Source organism: Chenopodium album, chromosome 4, assembly GCF_948465745.1.
Source record: "Chenopodium album chromosome 4, dcCheAlbu1.1, whole genome shotgun sequence".
Lineage (NCBI taxonomy): Eukaryota > Viridiplantae > Streptophyta > Magnoliopsida > Caryophyllales > Amaranthaceae > Chenopodium > Chenopodium album.
This window is the reverse complement of record NC_137837.1, coordinates 77571034-77594706: the sequence shown is the minus strand read 5'-3', so window position 1 is coordinate 77594706 and position 23673 is coordinate 77571034. Positions and strand designations below refer to the sequence as shown.

The 23673-nt window shown below is 34.1% G+C and overlaps 3 protein-coding genes across 4 annotated transcripts; 2 read left to right on the top strand and 1 right to left on the bottom strand.

Moving 5' to 3' along the window:
* The first annotated feature begins 95 nt into the window (after positions 1–95).
* Positions 96–833, top strand: LOC145628251 (uncharacterized). Its single transcript, XM_081680549.1, has one exon. The coding sequence runs from the start codon at positions 96–98 to the stop codon at positions 831–833; it is 738 nt and encodes a 245-aa protein (XP_081536675.1).
* Positions 834–12461: 11628 nt separating this feature from the next.
* LOC145627385 (uncharacterized) lies at positions 12462–15789 on the top strand. Of its 2 annotated transcripts, none has more exons than XM_081679779.1 (6): positions 12462–13612; positions 13703–13795; positions 14085–14215; positions 14295–14645; positions 15132–15176; positions 15595–15789. In XM_081679779.1, the coding sequence occupies exons 1-4, from the start codon at positions 12512–12514 to the stop codon at positions 14638–14640; spliced, it is 1671 nt and encodes a 556-aa protein (XP_081535905.1). In that variant the 5' UTR covers positions 12462–12511; the 3' UTR covers positions 14641–14645; positions 15132–15176; positions 15595–15789. The 2 variants fall into 2 exon arrangements, with proteins under 2 accessions (XP_081535905.1, XP_081535904.1); XM_081679778.1 differs by having other exon boundaries at positions 15588–15789.
* Positions 15790–21819: 6030 nt separating this feature from the next.
* On the bottom strand, positions 21820–22548 carry LOC145628250 (uncharacterized). The gene has a single exon (XM_081680548.1). It carries the CDS (start codon positions 22546–22548, stop codon positions 21820–21822), a length of 729 nt encoding a protein of 242 aa, XP_081536674.1.
* Between the last annotated feature and the right edge of the window lie 1125 nt (positions 22549–23673).

The window sequence follows — 23673 nt, the reverse complement described above, 5'->3', positions numbered from 1 at the left end:
GGTATAAATAGAGGCTGAAGAATGAGATATTCAACAACTCAAAACTTTTATCTTATAACTCTAAGCCTCTTAACAAACTTAAAAACAATATCAAAATGGCTTCTATCCATACTCGATCTTTCAGTTTCCCCTCAAACTCTCACCCCGTTTATGAGCAATTGGATCAACAATTAAACAGGTTGAGGTCTTCTCAAGCTGCTTCTACTTCATCCTTGACCACCAAACTTAGTGGTCTAAACGATTTATACAAATCAGTTGAAGAGTTTCTTCAATTGCCCCAAAATCAGAAAACCGTAACTCAATCTCAACAAGTATTAGATGGATCTCTAAGACTCATTGACATTTGCTCAACATCTCGAGATGTCTTGGCAGTGTCAAAGGAACAGATCCAAAACATTCAATCAGTTCTTCGAAGAAGATGCAGTGGTGAACTTGACATTACCAATGAAGTCGCTGAATATCTTAAAACCAGAAGAGCTTCCAAGAAGACAATCAAGAAGTGCTTGAAAGACATCAATGCAGTTGAGCCCGTTGCCATTGAGAGCATGCTCAAGGATGTGCAAGCGTTGACTGCTGAAGTCTTTAACTCCTTGTTGTCTTACATCGGCGGATCACAGAAGAGTAGCTGGTCTTTCTTTAGCCAAAGATCTGAGAAGAAAGCAGCAACAACCTTTGATGCTGTTGATGCTCTTCTTGTGAAGAAAGTCAATGTTGATATGCCACAACTAGTAAATTTAGAGTCAGAAATTCAAGAAATTGACGAAGTTTTGGAAGCATTGTTTAGGCATTTAGTGAAGACAAGATCAACTCTTCTGAATGTCCTTAGCAACTAGAATAGAAATTCATCCTTGTACAAAAATTTTTGATACTGTGAATATACGTATAAATGAATATACTACACATACAATTATCTCTATTTATATCTGTGTTCTTCATATTTATGCTTTCCATAATTCTTTCAATCATCCCAAAAGTCTCTTGAAACTTGACAAAAACAGGGTAAAATAAAAAAATAATCGACAGTTTGACGATGAGATACATGATTTATCAAAGTTTATGAATCTCTGAACTATAAATGCTTATAAATTCATTAAGAAATAATTTGTTTTCACTAAAATAAATTGTTATTGTTACTGAATGATACATACGCGCTGAATTGACTTGTGAATTAATAGATAATAAGCTGTTAATATTCGATGTGTCTGCATGAGCTGAAGAATATATTATAGTAAGGGATTTCATGAATGCATAATATAGCACGGTCTCCCGCAGTCAGGCATCCTCCTTTATTCTTGGTTCATTCACACGAGTTCTTACATTTTTTAACGGAAGAGAGGGGTTGAGATTCCTATTCTTCTACTCGAATTTAACTCAATCTATTCAATATATATGCTAATCGATCGATACGTGGTGTAAATTCCACCCGTGCATAGCTGTTGCTTCGGATCATGATGGACTTACAGGGAGCAGGATATGGCGTTGTAAGTAAGTTAGATCAATAAATACTATCTACTTTTAATGATCCGAGCATCGTTTGTGTAATAAAGAGGTTACTAGCTAAGCACTATAATTTTGATCATATGATTTATTTAATTAGTACTAAAAACTAATTCGAACTATATAACCTAGTTAGTAGTTTATGAAACCGTATCAATTATTATTACTGAGTAATTAAATTGCAATGTCCAGCTTTGCTGAGTATGTACGTAATTATGGTGGAAGGTTATAATTCGTTAATATCAACAAAATGAATTTTAATTTTTCAAACAATGGGTTAAATTATAAACGATTTACATCACTCTCTTTGAGCTTATATACAGACAGTATTAATATATACGACAAGTGGTTTTGGTAATGGTTAATGGCAGTTGAAGTTAGCCATGATGTTGGATCAATTTTTATAGTTTGAGGCCATACTACACTAAAACCACCCAAAAAGAGTGAATATATGTAATGTCCCATATTGTATTTATTCTTTCTAATTCATAGCTTTAAATATAGATATTTAACAACAACGATCACCCACTTACAATAGGTGGGTAGCAATTTCAAAAAGAATTGATTTGTCCTCATCATGCTGGAATTGCAAAAATTAATGTATAGCCATTCGTAAAGGGTGGACTAGTTTTGTTTTTGTTTTGTTTTATTTTATTTTTTTTATTATTATTATTATTTTTTAATATATAGTAAATCTATTAACTATTACTAAAACAGAAAATTGTTGACATCATCCTATTCTCAACCTATATACATGTCACTTTCTCATAAAAAACTTTCTGGCCTCATGCACTTATGATGTCATATATACCTTGCTTTATTTTTATTTTTTTTTATTTTTTTTACGAATTGTTATTGTTATGTTTAACAATTTCATTCAATCTTATGACTAAATAAATAATTTTTTTAAATTGAAATAAATAAATTGACATCGGGCTAAAACTTTTTAGGTACTAGTGTACTACTCCGTATTTAAAAAAAAAAAAATTTAAAAGGCTTTAATATTATTTTGTGTGTGTATGTGTGTGTGTGTGTGTGTGTTTTTTTTCTAAGAATTGTGTAAGCTACCTAGCTATGAAGAAGTCATATACTAATAATATGGATGTTTGTTACACATTTTTTTTTAAATTTTTTGACATAAGCTTATGCAACACACTACATAAAATAATTAAAAGAAGTAAGACTAGAGTTTTGAGGGCCTTCTGGACCACGTCCCGCTGCACCAATAATAATGTTGTCGTTAAATGTTACCATTGTTTTGTTTTTCCAATGTGCTTCAATTTATTTAAATTACAAGTATGTTTAATTTTGTATTTTGAACCTTAGATATATAATTTCGTATGCATATGGTTTGATTAGATTAGATTAGAGGTGATCAAAGTTAGCTCGGCCTGATTTTGAACGGGTTTTGGGCAGAATTTTCTAGCCCGATTTTTTTTGGGCGGGTTTAGGAATGCGTTTTTAAGCATATTTAGTTGAGTTTTTAGGCCCGGCTGAAAATGGCCCGAAAAGCCCGCATGGTCCGACCATTTTGGGCACAAAATTTCAGCCCGAAGCTTGGCCTGGCCCGAGAAGTCGACTTATTTTTTTGGCTTTAACTCGATCTAGCCCGCCCAATAATCACCTCTAAATTAGATAAGGTTGGCTTTTATTTTTATATTTTTTTACTTTGTAATTTTGATGAATGATATGTTTTATGATCTAATTTACAAGTATATACGGATAAATTTTCATTGCAATAATTTTTGATAAATTTTCATTGCAATAATTTTTTTAAGTCTAATCTATTTTCTACTAGATGTTTAAGATTTTTTTAATTTTCCAAAATCTTCTTAAGAGTTCTTCAAATTCAACTCCCCTTTTTTTTTTTTATCAGATGTCTCCGAAGAGACGCCGAAATTTAACTCTACAAACCTCTAACTCAGATAAAAATTTTCAAAACATATACAATTACAAAAAGGCCAACAACTTCAATTCCCATTCTAATGTCACTTATATTCCAAAGTCTAGAAAAATGAAGACTGTAATACAAACTTTGTTAAAACAAAGACTACTACAAGGCGCAAAAAAATTGTGAAGTCTTATTTTAAGACAAGTGAGAACTACTTCAATATGATGTCATGACAATTCATAATATGGATGTTTGTTACACAAATTTTTTTATTTTTTTTTTTTATTTTTTGACATAAGCTTATGCAACACACTACATAAAATAATTAAAAGAAGTAAGACTAGAGTTTTGAGGGCCTTCTGGACCACGTCTCGCTGCACCAATAATAATGTTGTCGTTAAATATTGTCATTGTTTTGTTTTTCCAATGTGCTTCAATTTATTTAAATTACAAGTATGTTTAATTTTGTATTTTGAACCTTAGATATATAATTTCGTATGCAAATGGTTTGACTAGTTTTTTTTTTTGTTTTTTTTTTATTTATTTAATATATATGAAATCTACTAACTATTACTAAAATAGAAAGTTGATGACATCATCCTATTCTCAAACTGTATACATGTCACTTTCTCATAAAAAACTTTCCAATCTCATGCACTTATGATGTCATATATACCTTGCTTTATATATATATATATATTCAATCTTATGACTAAATAAATAATTTTTTTTAATTGAAATAAATAAATTGACATTGAGCTAAAACTTTTTAGGTACTATTTTTTTTAAAAAAAATCTTTTTAAAGGCTTTAATATTATTTTGTGTGTGTGTGTGTTTTTTTCTAGGAATTGTGTAAGCTACCTAGCTATGAATTGAAGAAGTCATATACTAATAATATGGATGTTTGTTACACAATTTTATTTTATTTTAATTTTTTGACATAAGCTTATGCAACACACTACATAAAATAATTAAAAGAAGTAAGACTAGAGTTTTGAGTGTTGGAAATGGTAATGCAAACGGATTCTCGCGCCCGATCGGGCGGTGGTTCGCCCGACCGGGCGGAGTTGGCTAAGGAAAATAGGAGGGCTCTCGCGCCCGACCGGGCGTCGGATTCGAGTTTTAACGAGCCCGACCGGGCGTGTGTGGCCCGACCGGGCGCGATACCAGGTCTGGGAACATTTTATCTCGCGCCCGATCGGGCGGCTGGTTGCCCGATCGGGCCTGCCTTTTTCCTAGGTCGGTTTGTTTATTTGTCTCCTAATTTCGGGACACATATAAATATGAGCATTGCCTTTTCTGTTTTTAATAATTAAAAATTATTGAACCCTAAACACATAAATAAAAACCTACCCTTTGAGATCTGAACAGTTCTTGAGCAATTTCACTCTTCGGATTCGGGTGCACGAATTACGGGGAGAGTTGCGTTAAACTTGGGGGGTGTGCGTCATCAGGAAACCTGTACCAGTGGTGGCGTATTTCGCTTCTAAGGCAGTGGATTATTGTTCCACGGCGCGACTGTGAGTTTGAGATCTTCAATCAAGTATTTTCCCTTTCATCTTCTCTATTTTTTGTTATTGGAATCGACAGGTATTTTACCAACAATTTAGAAGCGAAATAGTATTAATTTATTATATAGTTGATTCCTTAATTGTGTGCCGTTCTGTTCAATAAGAGACGAAGGATATTAAGGCTAAATTTATTTGCCGATCTCTGTTAATTACGGCTGAATCAATTTGGTGGATTATATTAAAAGAAAAAAAAAGGGAAATCAGAAATTGGTTGTCTCCATTAATATCATACGATGGAAGTTAATTGTTTTTCAATTATGTTTGATCGCATATGTCGGCCAATCTATGATTAAAGAAGCTATCTTAATCTTGGAGTATATTGTTTGGTGGGAATCATATGTTCGCAGCAAATTGAAGTTGGAGCGCAACTTTTGATCTCTGGCATTGTTGGGCTCCAAGATTTGATGCCATGATGAACAATTAAATCATGATGGCATTGTTGGCATTGTTGCATTTAAGTTGGACAATTAAATCATATTTTTTGTGATGTTAAGGCACTGTAATTAGAATTTCTTTGATGAACTTGATTTTATTCGGGAGCTATTAATCGAAGATTCGAGGGGTGCCGCATGATATGACATGGTTGCATTTCATGTTCCAGTGAGATGGATGAACGATTGCTAGCCCAATGGTAGCAGTCTCCCCGACGGGTAAATTGTGCTTGATATCAGATAAGTTCCTTCTCAAATTTATTTAATTAATGTCTAACTTTACATAATACAGTGTCTATTATTATGTGACCCTGCTTTATATGCATAATTTTATTATTATGAAGAATTGCAATGCAATGTGGGGGTGTTTTGAGTTAGATCTTGAGATTGACTAAGTGACTAGTATGTTAGTGTTACTCTTGTTCAAGAGTGGTTTTGAGGAGAAAAGTTTCCGTAAGAGATGTTTAACTGTGGCTATCTGTTTCTTGACTTGTTGTTTTACAAGTAATTTACCTCTGCTAATGTATGTTTTGTCCAATGATAATTTACTTATGCTCATGGACTTTAATGTGATTTGTCCTAGTAGATTAGGGATGATATATAAATATGTTCTATCTTATGATAGTGTTTTTATTGTTATTTTTCCTAATCATGGTCAATGTTTTGTTGAGCACGGAGTATGTGATAAGCTTGTAAGTGTCTCTTTTTTAGATTAAAAAGGGATTTAGAATTATTGGTTCTTTTAATTCTTGTGATCTTAATTTGCTAGAGGTGTAGCAATTATTTTTCTTGTTGATGGTCTAGATGAGACTGGGTTGATTTCCGTGCTTATTAGCAGAATAAAAAGGCTTGACTAAGTAAAGCTAGAATGGTCGTGCAAGTTTGAAGTGTAAGTGCCCCACATGAGGTAAGGATGGGAATTAACATTCTATATGTCTTTACAATCTATTAATATTCTGTGAATGTTAGTATTGTGGGGGTTGCAGATATGTTTCAGTTGATTATTTGTGTAGTAAGTAGTTCACCCAAGAATTTGGTGGATACTCCCTATTTGTTACCCGAGTCATGATTATTTTCATGTGGTATATGTGATGTGGAGTTTTCCAATAATGAAGAATTGACTTCTATATATGTTTCACATAAAGCATGAAGGCTTGTGGGACTGTGGGTGATATGTATGCTGAATATCTGCTACGTTTATCATGTACGAGCTTGATATGTTAAATCCTTGAAATGTCTCAAGTATATGTTTTCCTATGACATGACATGTTAGTCTTGCTCGTTCATAGGATTTGTTCTTGCTTCCTAAGCTTTATTCTGCCAGTAAAGTTGATGAGTTCATCATCTAAGGTGTATTGGATAGATTAAAGCTTAAACTAGTGTTATATCATCTTGGTTTTACTTTCTTGATCGAAAGTTGTATGTAGATATTTGTTGTGTGGTATATATTCATGTAGTGGTGAATGGAAAAATCCTGAACCATATGGATAAACCTGATTGACTAGTTGTGGAAAGAAGCATGTTGACGCGAGTTGTGCACTCTCTTTGAGTCTGATATGTTTATTGAGAAGAGTATATCTTGCCTTGCTATTAGAAATCCATCTGTTGTAAGTATCTTTCAAGGAGAGTTGTAAGGTGGTTGATTGGAAATGGGCTAAAGGTAAGATACTATGTTGTTAGGATTTATTCTGTAAGTTTGGTGTTGACCATCTCTTATGACTCACCTGGTTTGTTCTAAGCTTGTCTGATTTGCAGTAAGGTTGCTTAAGCTTCCTAGCATGATTGATTGTAAATCAAGGGTGTGTATTTTAAAACGCATGCACAGGTGATAACTTAGAAGATGAGGTATTTTTTGTTCATGATGTTATATCCTTTGTGATATGTATGGTGAGTGGGGGTTAGATTTGAGTACTCTAACTTGTTATGTTAAGTTTTTCTTGGCATGTGATTTGAACTTCTTGATGCATGTGTGATGTTACTATGGTTCGCATTGATAGAGTTCATTTGCTAGAATGATCATAAGTTGTTAACTTCACATGCATGTTGTTAATTGAGATAAAGATGTATATGTGTCTCTAAGCCAAGAAACAAGTACAAGATAATGTGATAAGAAGAATGTATCTAGGCAGTATGCCGATGAACTAATAAAGGTACGCATCAATCTCATTATTGTGATGTAGAGAAAGTGGTTTGGTAAATTATATTTATCATGTCTAAGCCAGAGTTATTTTTCATGATTTGGCCTTGATGTTTGATTCAAATGTGCTAATGTTTTGCAATCTAAATGATGAACAAACTATTCTTGACGTGTAGTGGTTTTGTTGTGAACTATATTGTTCATTCTGTTTGTCAAGAGAGAATTACTCAATTATTGTTTGAGTTTCAGATAGTACAGGGATGGAGGTTAAAGTGAGAAAGTTTCTCAAGTACCTATCCAGTAAATTCTAAGAGACAATGATTGAATGAACAACGATGATTAGTTGAACCTCTTCGGTGTATGGTTTTTACATGATGAAGGGTGATGCTCTGTTTTGAGTGCGCTGCAAAACAAATTGTTGTACACTATCCATTATGAAGAAAAGGTTCATTAGATTGGATGACGTGGTCAAGAAGATGATTGTTGAAAAAAATTAATCTCTGGAAGTTTGTCCATTGTGGGGGTAAGTTGATCCTCATGTTCTCTACATTATTTTTCACAAGTGTCTATGTATGTTGTCAGGAACTACAGATCGATGTAGTGACAAAGTTAGACAGATCTTGTGGAGGTGATACTCATGTTAGAGTACGTGAAAGCAAAGAAGTATCAAGCAGGTCCTTATACTAGGATGAAGCACAGGTAAGTGCTTGATTGTCTAGGAGAATATATTTAAGATCCTGTGGGGTATTTTAAATTATTCTAGTGACGAAGTATAAAAAAAAAATAAAAAAATAAAAAAATTGAGTCTACGTCCTGAAGTGATCTGGCTTAATAACCCTCTAATTTATATGGTTATGAGATGCTTTGGTAGACTTGTTGTTTGATGTTTGCAGGTTGAGCTTTAAGTGCTCTTAATATGTCCATAACCCAGATTGGGTGGTCTATTGAGACAGCTTACATGGACACAGCGAAGTGTTTTAATTTGTTGAACTTTTGTTCTGAATGGGTCTAAAGCCTTGTTTTGGTTGACTCATTGTTGGATTTACACCATTTATGTTTATTGAATCTATAACTTTTTTCAGTGGTTTGTTGATCAGGTGGATTCAGTAAGGTTGAGCGTGGCTCTTAATGTCATTTGTCCGGTTATTCTTTGAGCAGGGATTGATAATGGTTCTTAAGTGGATTTAAGACCATTAGCCCAGTGGCTCTTAGAGTAGGATTGATAATGACACCGAAGGTAGAAGGTTGAGCATTGCTTGCTCTTAATACTACTAGCCCAGTTACTACTCGAGTAGGGAATGATAGTGGTACCGAATGACTGAGGTTAGGAGTATCCCTTAATGCATCTAGCCTAAGAGCTCATTGAGCAGTGGATTGATAGATGCACCGTCGAGTTGATAGGGTTGAACTTTTCGTTCTTAATGTTCTTATTCCATTGCACAGAAAATCTTGGGTTTGCAAGGTGCTTGAATGTGTTTTAAGCCTGCAAGGAAAGACCCTAGATGTGCTGGGAATGTGTATTTTATACACAGACGGAACACCTACGTGAGTACGAGGGGTGGCCTCCTTCAAGGGAAAATTGTGGTGTAGTTTTCCTGAAGTACTCATGAGAGCCCAAGGTGTAGGCCAAGATTGGCGGAGTTTCTTAAGCTCTAAAGTCAAGGTATGTGTATACAAGGTCCCTTCCTCGCTCCTAGGAGTTCAAATCTTAGGATACTCACTAGGGAAGTGTTGAAAACCTTGTGCACTAATGTGTTAGTTCAAACCTTTGGATACTAGCATTTAAGTACTAAGACTTTCATTTACTGTTCAGATTTCATGTCGATAATCCGCTCGCATTAGTGGGGGATTGTTGGAAATGGTAATGCAAACGAATTCTCGCGCCCGATCGGGCGGTGGTTCGCCCGACCGGGCGAAGTTGGCTAAGGAAAATAGGAGGGCTCTCGCGCCCGATCGGGCGGCTCTCGCCCGACCGGGTGTCAGAGTCGAGTTTTAATGAGCCCGACCAGGCGCGATACCAGGTATGGGAACATTTTATCTTGCGCCCGATCGGGCGGCTGGTTGCCCGATCGGGCCCGCCTTTTTCCTAGGTCGGTTTGTTTATTTGTCTCCTAATTTCGGGACACATATAAATATGAGCATTGCCTTTCCTGTTTTTAATAATTAAAAATTATTGAACCCTAAACACATAAACAAAAACCTACCCTTTGAGACCTGAACAGTTCTTGAGCAATTCCACTCTTCGGATTCGGGTGCATGAATTACGGGGAGAGTTGCGTTAAACTTGGGGGGCGTGCGTCATCAGGAAACCTGTACCGGTGGTGGTGTATTTCGCTTCTAAGGCAGTGGATTATTGTTCCACGGCGCGACTGTGAGTTTGAGATCTTCAATCAAGTATTTTCCCTTTCATCTTCTCTATTTTTTGTTATTGGAATCGACAAGTATTTTACCAACATTGAGGGCCTTCTGGACCACGTCCCGCTGCACTAATAATAATGTTGTCGTTAAATGTTATCATTGTTTTGTTTTTCCAATGTGCTTCAATTTATTTAAATTACAAGTATGTTTAATTTTGTATTTTGAACCTTAGATATATAATTTCGTATGCATATGGTTTGATTAGATTAGATTAGAGGTGATCAAAGTTAGCTCGGCCTGATTTTGGACGGGTTTTGGGCAGAATTTTCTAGCCCGATTTTTTTTAGGCGGGTTTAGGAATGCGTTTTTAAGCATATTTACACTACAAGAAAAAAGATCAAAGAGGGCGACTTTAATCGGTCAAGGAAGGCAAGTTATAGTTTGCCTTGGTAGTTGCTATCAAGGAGGGCAAAATTATAATTGCCCTTTTATTGCAGAGCAAAGAGGGCGAAATTTACTTTCATCTTTCTATTTCAAAGCAAGGAGGGCAAATTTAGTTTTCGTCCTGTATATCAGAGCAAAGAGGGCGAATTCCATTTTCGTCCTCTATTTCAGAACAAAGAGGGCGAAATTGTAGTTTTGCCCTCTAATTTTAGAGCAAAGAGGGCGAAATTTTAGTTTGCCCTCGTTGAAAGTACTAATAGTAATAAAATAATACTCCTAAAGACAAAAGTTACATAAAATAATATTACTAAACCCCCAAAACAGAATAAGGTTCATTCTCTCTCCTCTCAAAAATGATGAACCCTAAACCCCCAATACTGATTGCTTCAATCTTATTCTGCTCAATCATTTGCTCAAATCTTAACCTTAATCTCTTGCTCGAATCTTATTCTGCTCAATCATTTGCTCGAATCTTTTGTTCGAATCGCTCGAATCTTCGGTTCGAATCGCTCGAATCATTTGCTCGACTCTTCTGCTAGAATCACTTGCTCGAATTTGGATCGAATCTGCTCGAATTGAAAGTTTCAGGTATTGCATGTTACATTTGAGATTATTCAAACTGTTTATCGAATTAATTGCTTAATTTCTTAATTGTATGAGCTATTGATTACCATGAATTGTGATAAAAGGATATTTAATTTGGATTATCTTATGATATTTAATTTGGATTATTCTATGCTCTTCCGATTTTTAAAAAATTTTGGTCGGAATATACTTTGAAATTGTGTGAAAACCAAAAAAATTTGTTATATCTTGATCACAATTGCTGTAATTTTTGAGATTTCTACTCCTAATTTAGTCCTTTGTATAATTGAAATACAATCGTTCTTAGTAATTTCTGTTTTCCTAATTAATCTAATACTTCATATTAAATTGGACTTTAACTTACAATACAGTAAGATGAATTTGTATATGAACAAATGGCAGGGCTTATAATACAGTATATGATAAGTCAATGAATTTGTGACAGACACTTAAAATTTGTCAATCTTATACTTCATTTTTTAAAAAGATATTAAAGCAACCACTTATTTAATTGGTGGATTTAAGTGGTACTTCTTGTTGAACTTACCAACCAAATAGAGTAGTGATTATTTTATGCAAATGAGTAAATGACGTATATAAAGTTGGAATGGTAAATGTAATGTGTGTACTAGTCTACTGTCGTTTGACTGTGTGAGTATATCAAAGTTGGAGTGGTAAATGTAAATGACAGCAGAAGAGGTGGGAGAGGGAAGAGAAAGAGGGGAATTTTAAGGTTTTAGTCCAGGCTGTGACACCATGTTAGAATGTATACAGTACTACGCTGGTTATGAGTTGTGTATTACCTCATATTACAAGAGTCCTAGAGCAAACCTAATACTCACAGGGTAGTTACAAATATATTCTCTTAAACAGAATAATACCTGTGGAAGTAGTATTTAAGTTCATGACAAGTGTATGTTACTTCTTGTGGTGAGCAGGTTTTTTGCCTAGCATAAAAACCATGTGTATCAACTTATTATGTTAAGGTTAAGATTAAGGTTATGGTTTGTATATGTTAATACTAATTTGATCTCTCCATAATGACTTGTTTTCATAAATTTGTTTTATCAACTTATTATATATTCATAATATATAAAATATAATGGGCCTTCTTTTAAAACTCCAAAGCAATGCAATTAGTATTATTATTAGTATTGGATTCTCATTAAAAAAAATGAAAAATGAAAATGTAGTACTCACTAATGAATTTAAGTTTGATAGAAAGTGTGATGTTTTTTAAACATGGATGATTAAAAAGATACATGTATTCACCTTTTTTTATAACAGTGTGGTATACTTATATATTGTTTTATGTAATATAAAATGGATAATGATAGAAGTTGGATGCATGTTGAAGGGTTGAATGGTAGGCTTCAACCAAGTTATCGAAATGGTGTTAAATACTTTCTTGATTTTGCTTTCAAGGACACTAACCCTAATTCTGGGGATAAGAAGAGGTGTCCTTGTTTGAATTGTCTAAATTACTTTGACCATGACCGAGCGACAATGCGTGTTCATCTCCTTCGAGTGGGAATAGACCCTGATTACAATCCATGGGTATTCCATGGAGAGGAACAATCCCTTGACATCGGTGAGATGGAGATGTCCGAGGAGGAAGGTGATGAGTTATATGATGAAGATCCTCTTGTATCAGAAGAGATGGCTTCTTTGGTACATGATGCGACAAATGTAGTGCCGGAGGAGCAAGATGGGGATGAAGGGGGTGGAGATTGTTCTGAGATTCCCGATAAATTTTATAAATTGATGAAAGATGCAGAAGAAGAGCACATGCGATGGCATAAAGAGAGGCAACAACTTGATGACAACATATTAAGGCACCCATCCGATTCAATGGCATGGAAGAAGCTTGATGAATCATTTCCGGAGTTTGCAATCGATCCACGTAATGTTAGATTAGGTCTTTCGACTGATGGTTTCAATCCCGGTGGACATTTTGGCGCTAATTACAGCATTTGGCCAGTGTTTTTGGTGCCATACAATCTTCCACCATGGATGTGCATGACAAGTCCATACATCATGTTGTCACTCCTAATTCCCGGTCCTAAGTCTCCTGGAATGGATATTGATGTGTTCTTGGAACCATTGATTGATGAACTTCAAGAATTATGGGAAGTTAGGGTGAAAACTTATGATTCACATAGTCGACAAAACTTTACAATGAAGGCAGCCCTATTGTGGACAATGAGTGATTTTCCCGCTTATGGAAATTTGTGTGGTTGGAGTACTTGTGGTAAACTTGCTTGTCCATCATGTCACAAAGATACCTCACATGAGAGATTGAAGCTTGGAGGGAAAGAATTCTTTGATGGCACTCGACGATTCTTGGATCCTGATCATAGATGGAGAATGGATAGAAAATCTTTTAATGGAGAAACAGAAAGACGACCACCTCATATCCCTTTGTCGGGGGATGAAATAGTAGAAGCATTTGATGGTGTTCCGAATGTGATATTTGGGAATAAGAGAAAGAGAACTCAAAGATACTTGTTTGACCAATGGAAGAAGTTTAGTACCTTCTTTAGACTCCCTTATAGGTATTGGAGAGAAAGGTTGAAGGCCGACTATTTTTCAAATCGCAAATCTTTATTAGAGGCGGAGCGTGCTTGCCCACCTTCAATAAAACTTGAACAATGGAAGTGGCTTGTTTATAACTATTGGAGCTCTCCTAAGAAGAAGGTAAGTAATAGGAATGCTCTTGTAATCAAAATTCTACAATTTGCATTTCTTCCCCTTTACTAATCCTATATGCTATTTTGTAACCTTTAGGAAAGGAGTGAGAAGAATCGGGCTAATGCTCTTGCAAAGAAGATCAAGTCGGCATGTGGTGCGAAATCAACAGCTCGCATAATTTATGAATTGGTGAGTATAAATGTTAAAATTAATCTGCATCATTTAGATGATCTTCTGGTTCTGTTTCTGTTTCTGACCATCCTAATCTGAATCTTAATTTCTGGTTCTGTTTCCCTTTAATTTCGATATCAAATAATCAGTTACCAATTAGTAACACAGTCTGTTGGTGGAATTTTCATTGTGGTTACATCAGATGATCTTCTGGCTCACATTTCTGGTTCTGTTGCTCTGATTATTATTGTTTCCTAAATGGATTGATCTTGCTGAAATTAATAAGTGTATGTATATGATTTGATAGGAACTTGAGGCACAAGCTTGTGAAAATGAGAATGAGGTCACCGAAATCAATGGTTCTAGTTCAAATGTAACCACTGCATCCCAAGCTAATGATGATCCCATGTATTTAAAGTTATGGGAGAAGTCAAAGAGGTATATTGAATATTTGTCTAATGCACGAACACTTTGTTTTTCTTTATTTTAAAATTCTAACTTTGTTTTATCTTGTAAGGCATAAAAATGGGAAGTTTGACGATGAGACCGAGGAGAAGTTCAAGGAATTAAGGGAGTTGCATGAGAAAGAAATTGGTGAAAAGGGGGTTGATAATCTTACTCTTGAAGAAGCTTATGTGAAGGTTCTTGGACATCGTTCAGGTTATGCCCGTGGTTTAGGCAAAGGGCACCCGGTGTCGTCTAAAGATGGAAAGATAGGAAGAGTTGAGCTGGAACATAATGTTGAAAAACTACAAAATGAAAATAATATTATGCGAGCTGAATTGGAAGCGTCTAAGAAGAAACAAGAAGACCTAGAACAAAAGCTTCGGTTAATCATGGAGAAGATTGACCTTGATGCTTAATAGAGGTAATATTTTATACGAATTATCTACACTTATGAATTATCTACTTGCTTAATAGAGGTAATATTTTAGACTCTAGCATGTCTGTATCAGTTGCAGATAACACTTCCCCTGCAACAATGCTGACTGGTTCTGCTCTTTCAGGGGTTCATTTGGCTGTTTATGAGTCTGATTCTCAGAAGATCATTTGGTATATGGTTCACTTTTTCTGGACTATATGCTGCATTTTTATTTGCAAATTCTGTTTATGATGTAGTTGTTTTTAGGAGAGTGAGACATGTTAAGGTTGTTCAGAATAATGAAGGTTGTTCAGAGTAATGATCCTAACCTTCAAATTACCCTTTCATAGTCATTATTAATAGTGCAATAATATACTAATTTGTTGCTTTATTCTTTGAGATATGTTCTATATACTAATATATTTCTTTATTAATTATTAGATATTGTTGATCATTTAATTGCTTATTGTTGCTGTTTGTTTTTTATTACAGGTCCTGCCCTTCTGGTTGATGTACCAAGGGATAGCAACATAACTGGTACCCCTCCTAAAATTCTGTTTGCTTGTATATTTTGTTAAAATTTCTAGGATGACTAGGGTATTGTCTTATTTTATTGAGGTTACTAGGTGTACACACTGCTTGATTTAAAAAGCAGAGTATGTGGATCCTGGTTTAATGATGCTATTGATACTATTATGAGATATGAGCACTTAAATTGGTAAATTTGAAAGAAGTTTAAGAGTGACTTGTGGTTGGAGTTAGGATAATACTTTTGTTATGAATAGCAATGTATATTGTGTTTTTTGTAGATAATACTCTTATTATGAATATTGTAGAATAATACTGTTGTTATGAATGTTTGTCTTCAACTACCATCTGTTGTAATACTCTAGTGTTTCTTTATTAACTACCATCTGTTGTAATACTTTTGGTCCTATTTTTGTCAAGTTTGCAGTTAGGAGATCAAGTCAATGTTTTGGGGATGGAGGACACCAAAAGGCTGGTTGCAAGGATGAGAAGATTGTTTGATAGACAACTTGGTTAATACTTTTGTATATATTTGCTATTATAGAAAACTTGGTTAATACTTTTGTATATACAAAATTAAAAATTTATGCCTATAGCATTAATTAGCACCTATTATAGAAAATTTATGCCTATTAGCACCTAGAATTATTTTTTTTTAAAAAAAAACGAAAAATTGATCAAACAGGGCGAATTTTGAGCAAGGAGGGCAATATGAATTGACTTGTTTGAGTTGATTACACAGGGCAAAAAAAATTTCGTCTTGCTTGATTCAATCAAAGAGGGCGAAAATTTTGCCCTATTTGATTTTGATCAAAGAGGGCGAAAATTTTTGCCTTCTTTGATATTTAACAAATAGGGCGAAAAATTTGTATGCCCTTTGAAGCTAATAGGACGAAGCTAACAGGGCAACTTGAGGGCGATTTTTAAATCGCCCTCTTTGCCTAATAGGGCGAAATTTGAACCTAAGAGGGCGATTTAAATTGCCCTCTTTGATATAATATCTTGTAGTGTTAGTTGAGTTTTTAGGCCCGGTCTGAAAATGGCCCGAAAAGCCCGCATGGCCGGACCATTTTGGGCGCAAAATTTCAGCCCGAAGCTTGGCCTGGCCCGAGAAGTCGACTTATTTTTTTGGCTTTAACTCGATCTAGCCCGCCCAATAATCACCTCTAATTAGATAAGGTTGGCTTTTATTTTTATATTTTGTTAATTTGTAATTTTGATGAATGAAATGTTTTTATGATATAATTTACAAGTATATACGGATAAATTTTCATTGCAATAATTTTTGATAAATTTTCATTGCAATAATTTTTTTTAAGTCTAATCTATTTTCTACTAGATGTTTAAGATTTTTTTAATTTTCCAAAATCTTCTTAAGAGTTCTTCAAATTCAACTCCCCTTTTTTTTAATCAGATGTCTCCGAAGAGACGCCGAAATTTAACTCTACAAACCTCTAACTCAGATAAAAAATTTCAAAACATATACAATTACAAAAAGGCCAACATCTTCAATTCCCATTCTAATGTCACTTATATTCCAAAGTCTAGAAAAATGAAGACTATAATACAAACTTTGTTAAAACAAAGACTACAACAAGGCGCATAAAAATTGTGAAGTCTTATTTTAAGACAAGTGAGAACTACTTCAATATGATGTCATGACAATTCATAAAATTTAGGGCTAATCTTCATATCATAATATGTTTTTACATATGGCATTGTATCCAATAATCCAATTGATGTGTTTTGGGTCTCATATGATACGGTATTTGGGTGGTTTCCTGCCTTGCGATTTTCTTCTTGTTCTTGAAAAGGATTAAAAGAAGTAATACTTAACAGAGTATATATATATATACATTCGGGTGTAACTAGAATTAAAAAAGTAAAAAAATTATCTTAGGTGGAAATGTAAAAGTTTTTCTATACCACAATGTAGGTTAATTTGATGATGAAACGAGCTATAGTGTTCTTTTACGGATTCATATAGGAAGCACAAGTGCACAACTGTACAAGTTTTATGGTCAACAACACTAGCTTATTATTATTTGATTAAGGTAATTTCATTCTTATGCAAAAATTGAATATGCAAAAAAAGTCCCATATCGACAATATAGTTAAAAAGTAACAACTTAATAATCAGAGTTATCAATGATAATGATCACCCAACTACAATAGTTGGGTAGCCATTATATTTAATTTCAAAGCTATGATAACAATTGAGGAGTGAGGGGATCTCCCCCCATGTGATGGGGTTCGACTCCTCACAGCCCCACTCCTTCCATAGGATGGGGCCCTTCCTCACAGCCCCACTCCTGAGATAGGATGGGGCCCTTCCCTGTAGTTAATTAATAGCCATCCGTCAAGGGTGGCCTAGTTTTTCCATTTTTAAGTTTTTGTCATGCTTGTAGTACAACAAAACGTACATCCTGTAATTCATTTCTTTATTTTACATCAACTACTTGTGTATAATCTTAACGATCGATTTGTGAGTTGGCTAGTTTGCTAGTTTGGCTAGTTTCTCTCTAATTAGAGACTTAAGAATCTTATTTAATTTTTGATTCCTTCTGTCTTCTCTTACTTGGGTACAATCAGGCACTCTCCTTTATTCCTGGTTCATACACACGAGTCTTTCATTTTTTTTAAAGGGCAGAGGAGTTGAATTTGTTATATATATTCTTCAAATTTTACTCAATCTATTTAAAAATGCCAATTGCAAGCTATTATTTGATTTATTTAAATTAATTTTCAAGCCTACTGATATATATGGTATCATTTACACTTGTGTGTAGCTGTTGCTTAGGATCGCGATGAAGATACAGGGAGCTGGAATGACAATTAATGTTAGATCAATATGTATACCGTCCTTAATCGATGATTTGAGCATTGTTCGTGTGATTATTAGCTGGGGATACAATATTATTTACAAAATCTAGTTGCTATTTGGGTATATTATTATGTAGGAAGAAAATATTTCATTATTATCAACAAATTGGAATTAATTAATACATGTAACAGCTAAATAATACTATAACTCAACAAATGAAATGAATGTGCAGCATCATATATAACTCATAAGGATGTATTTCAGTGGAATTTGTCCAGGATAAGTCAATGTAAAGATAGGGTTTGATTTGTTAGTTGAGATTTTAGCTTGTGAAAGATTAATTAATTTTATAACAAAATGATAACCTCCAATACAATGCAATTTAATTTGTATGTTTTAATTTGATTTCAATTATTATTGTGAAAGAGGACCTTTTAAGTGGTCGACTTTTTGAAAAAGGACCTTTTAAGTGAAAACTTGTGAAAAAAGACATTTTAAGTTGCATTTTGTTTGTATGGGGTACTTGGGTGGTCAACGCCGGAACTCCGACATTGACTATCACGTGACTTATTTTTTAAAAAAATCTATAAATTTCCCTCCTTTTCCGACCTAACCCTTTGGTGGAGGGAAATTTGGCTAGGTCGGATAAGGAGAGAAATTTGGGGATTTTTTTTAAAAAAATAAGTCATGTGACTAACACCGTGTTGACCAAAACACAAGCTCACCCAAGTATCCCCGTACAAACAAAATGCAACTTATTCACAAGTTTTCACTTAAAAGGTCCTTTTTCAAAAATTCAACCACTCAAAAGGTAATTTTTCACAATTTTCTCGAAATATAATCAATGTCTTCATTCAAATGATTTGAGTAACATTAGTTAGCTAAAGTAATTGTCAAAAATTTATTAAAATTAATTATTCCCTCTATTCCATCTTAAAATTCTTCTAATTAAATTTATTAGGTATAAAGTTTTATTAATTAAAAAGAAAAAAGTAGCTAACACTCAAGCAAGCCCATATAAATTAATATGCCATTTGTAGAATTTTTGCGACTATGTTGCATTGGGATGGACAAATGAGAAAACTAGTGCAATTGTCCAGTAATGTCAAACTGACGAAATATTCAAATATTATAAAATTTTTAAAATAAAAAAAATATATTAAAAAAAACAAAACAAAAAAAAAAACCTAAATTGGGTTTAAAAAAACTAGTCCATCCTTTCCGGATGGAAACGAAATATTCAAATGTTTGATATTGCTACCCACCACCTATTGTAGATGGGTGATCTTTAGTTGTTACAAATATGTATATAAAGTTGTAAATCATGAAGAATAGCTACGATATGGGACACATGATGTAATTTAAGTACTCTCATTCCTTTTCGAAAACTTTCTTATCCTTGAATATATGGCTAGTAAGTGGTAACTAAGTACGTGCATTAGGCCATTTGCATAATGATAAAGCTTCATTTGGGAGATTTTAATATGGCCTCAAAATGTAGTCCAAACATAGATAAGAAGTCATGGCTACTAATAACTAATTAAATTGATATATGACTTCATAGACCATGTCATTTAGTCTAAATTAGCATTAGAACATTCCTTTAGGTTTCTCCTTGAGAGGTTGTTTTCCTAGGGTTTTTCCGGTCTTTTGGGTTTTCTTTCGATCTTCTACCTTCACCCTTTTTTTCTCCTTCATCCTTCTCTTCTCCTTGATCTCCCTCGTGAATATTGGTAAGGTGCTACCACTGGTTCTTTGATAAGTAGAAACTAGAAAGCCCCAGAATCCCTTTTTAATCGCTTATAATAATATATCTCATTTTTACTATGGTATTGATCGGTGTAGATAATTTCTATTTTGCCATTGGAAGTTCTAATTTGTTGGTGGTGGTTCGTGCAGCGTTGAATCAGTTGTCAGGCAACAACTACAATTAATTGAATCAGTTTATGTTCAATTCAAAAACTACCAAAGATCGCAAGGCACCCTTGTAGAAGAAGGTTGTAGAGGACAACAATTCAAGAGTGGACTGGAACCTACAATTAATTGAAGGTTGTAGAGGACAACAATCGGGAGGGGACTGGAACCTAACCACCCAGAACTGATCCTCGAATCCGGATTAGCTCAAAGGGTGAACCGGATGGAACACCAAAAAAAATAATTTGGTAGTTGAGTTTGAACAAATCTTAAGACGATTTTGGAATTTTTAAGAAATCTTAAATATCTAGTAGAAAATTTAATATCTTAACAAAAAAACTAGTCCATCCTTTACGAATGGCAATACGTTAATTTTTCCAATTCCAACATGATAGGACAAATTCTCAATTTTTGAAATTGCTACCCACCTATTGTAGATGGGTAATCATTAGTTATTACATATTTATATATAAAGCTGTAAATCACAAAGAATGAATACGATATGGGACACTACATATACTCTCTCTTTTTGGGAGGTTTTAGTGTGGTTGTACGTCCTCAAACTATAAAAATTGATCTGATGTCTTGACTACCTTCAGTGACGCAAAGCATCTCCAATGGTAAGTTACAAGGCTTATAACTTATCTTGATACATCAAAATTTTGGGCTAGTATATTATTAAGCTACAAGGTGCTCCAATGGTGAGAAATAACATGTTGTACCTTGAAAAAATAAATAAATTAATTAAATAGCTTTAATTATCCACATGTCATTCTCTCTTCAAAAAAAAAAAAAAATAATAATAAAAAAAATATCCACATAATATAAATAGGTGAAGTGTTCTTTGATAAATCAAGCAACGTGTTTTTCTTCCTTTTTTGGGGCTTGCCCCTCGGCTTTACAAAAAATAAATAAAAAAAATCAAGCAACGTAGCTTGTTTGAGGAACTTTGCTTGATGTAGCTACATCAATATCGTCACTCCTATGGTAAGCCACTTGTAATAGTAAGAAGTTACTCTAGCAAAATTGGACATTGCATTTTAATTACTCCGTAATAATTGATACGATTTCATAAACTACTTAGTAGGTCATACAGTTGGAATTAGCATTAGTACCAAATAAATTTATCATATCATCAAAATTATAGTGCTTAAGATATTGATTAGCAACCTCTTTAATAACACATACAATGCTTGGATTATTAAAATTAGATTGTATATATTGATCTAACATACAACACAATATCCTGCTCCCTGTAAGTCCATCATGATCCGAAGCAACAGCTATGCACGGGTGGAATTTACACCATGTATCGATCGATTTAGCATATATATTAAATAGATTGAGTTAAATTCGAGTAGAAGAATAAGAAACTCAACCCCTCTATTCCGTTAAAAAATGAAGGTACTCGTGTGCATGAACCAAGAATAAAGGAGAATGCTTGATTGCAGGAGACCATGCTATATTATGCATTCATAAAAGCCCTTACTATAATATATTCTTCAGCTTATGCAGACACATCGAATATTAACAGCTAATTATCTATTAATTAACAAGTCAATTCAGCGCGTATGTAACTATGTATCATTCAATAACAATTTATTTTAGTGAAAACAAATTATTTCTTAATGAATTTATAAGCATTTCTGGTTCAGAGATTCATTATTCTGATAAATCATTAGAGTAGATGATAATTAAGGATATTAACTTTGATAAATCACTGTCAATTTTTTATTATTTTTTTTAACCCTGTTTTTGTCAAGTTTCAAGAGCCTTTTGGGATGATTGAAAGAATTATGGAAAGCATAAATATGAAGAACACAGATATAATTAGAGAGAATTGTATGTGTAGTATATTCATTTGTATGTATATTCACAGTATCAAAAATTTTTGTACAAGGATGAATTTCTATTCTAGTTGCTAAGAACATTCAGAAGAGTTGATCTTGTCTTCACCAAATGCCTAAACAATGATTCTAAAACTTCGTCGATTTCTTGAATTTCTGACTCTAATTTTACTAGTTGTGACATATCAACATTCACTTTCTTCACAAGAAGAGCATCAAAAGATGTTGCTGCTTTCTTCTCAGATCTTTGGCTAAAGAAAGACCAGCTACTCTTCTGTGATCCGCCGATGTAAGACAACAATGAGTTAAAGACTTCAGCAGTCAATGCTTGCACGTCCTTGAGCATGCTCTCAATGGCAACGGGCTCAACTGCATTCATATCTTTCAAGCACTTCTTGATTGTCTTCTTGGAAGCTCTTCTTGTTTTTAGGTATTCAGCGACTTCATTAGTAATGTCAAGTTCACCGCTGGACCTTCTTCGAAGAACTGATTGAATGTTTTGGATTTGTTCCTTTGACACTGCCAAGACATCCTGAGATGTTGAGCAAATGTCAATGAGTCTTAGAGATCCATCCAACAATTGTTGAGATTGAGATACGGTTTTTTGATTTTGGGGCAATTGAAGAAACTCTTCAACTGATTTGTATAAATCATTAAGGCCGCTAAGTTTGCTTGAAAGGGATGAAGTAGAAGCAGCTTGAGATGATCTCAACCTGTTCAATTGTTGATCCAATTGCTCAGAAATGGGGTGAGAGTTTGAGGGGAAACTGAAAGATCGAGTATGGATGGAAGCCATTTTAAATATTCTTTTTTAGTTTAGTTAAGAGGCTTAAGAGTTGAAAGATGGAAGTTTTGAGTTGTTGAATATCTCATTCTTGAGCCTCTATTTATACCAAAGTAAGAGAAGACAAAAAGAATCAAAATATTAAATGAAACTCTGTCTGATAACATGATGTTACTTGGGGTTGTTTCACATTGTCTCTTCACTACAAACTAGCCAACTCACAAATCGATTCGATGATGATATATTGTGTTAACATTATATACAACTTGATATCAATTAAAGAAATAAATTATAGTAGGATATTATGTTATACAACAACCAGTGCAAAACTGCATGATGTGGTGTTATTTTAATCAAGCTCCTTAGAGGTGTTTCTTTTATGTCTTTAAACTCCCAGCCAATGTGTTTTCTGCATCATCCCCAAGTTTCAGAGTAAAACAATAAAATTTCGCGACAAAATGTAGTATCATGATCCTATAAATGCGCTACACACGAGTAGGAACGACTAGTACTTATCTGTCCTTGGCTACAATAAAAACTCGATAACCCATTCGTGGTCCTCGCTCAGTTGCTGCAATGAAAACTTCATCACCCGTCCGTGTTCATTCTTCGCTCAATCGCAGCAATATAATGCAAAACATAATAACTCTGTATTTAAAGCCCCCATTCGAAAGGCAGAACAAGTCCAGGATTTTTCTGTAAAAATCATCCCATTACATTGCCCCAAAATTCTATCGAAGCATTTCAAGAAGCAATATTTCAGTTAGGCATTTCATCGAAGACCTTGTAGACTTTCCAAAACTCGGTGATGGAACAACAAATATATGGTATGGTCCTCAACCTTGGCCAATTAATGTATCAAAAGTCAATATTTTGCGAGTCTCCGAATTGAAGATGGAGAAGAATTGGGTAAGATAGATTTGAAAAGTTAGGGTTTTGGGCATTGAATTCATATGTTGGTGTTTTGGTTGATGCATGAATTTGATATGTTGAACTGGAGGAATTTTAAATGGAGGAAAGTTAGGCATTTGTAAATGAATAACATTAATTAAAATATTATTAAAACACATGATAGAGAGAGAAAAGAGGAGAGAGATAGGAAGAGAGAGGTCTGTAGGTGGACCCCACCTATTTTTT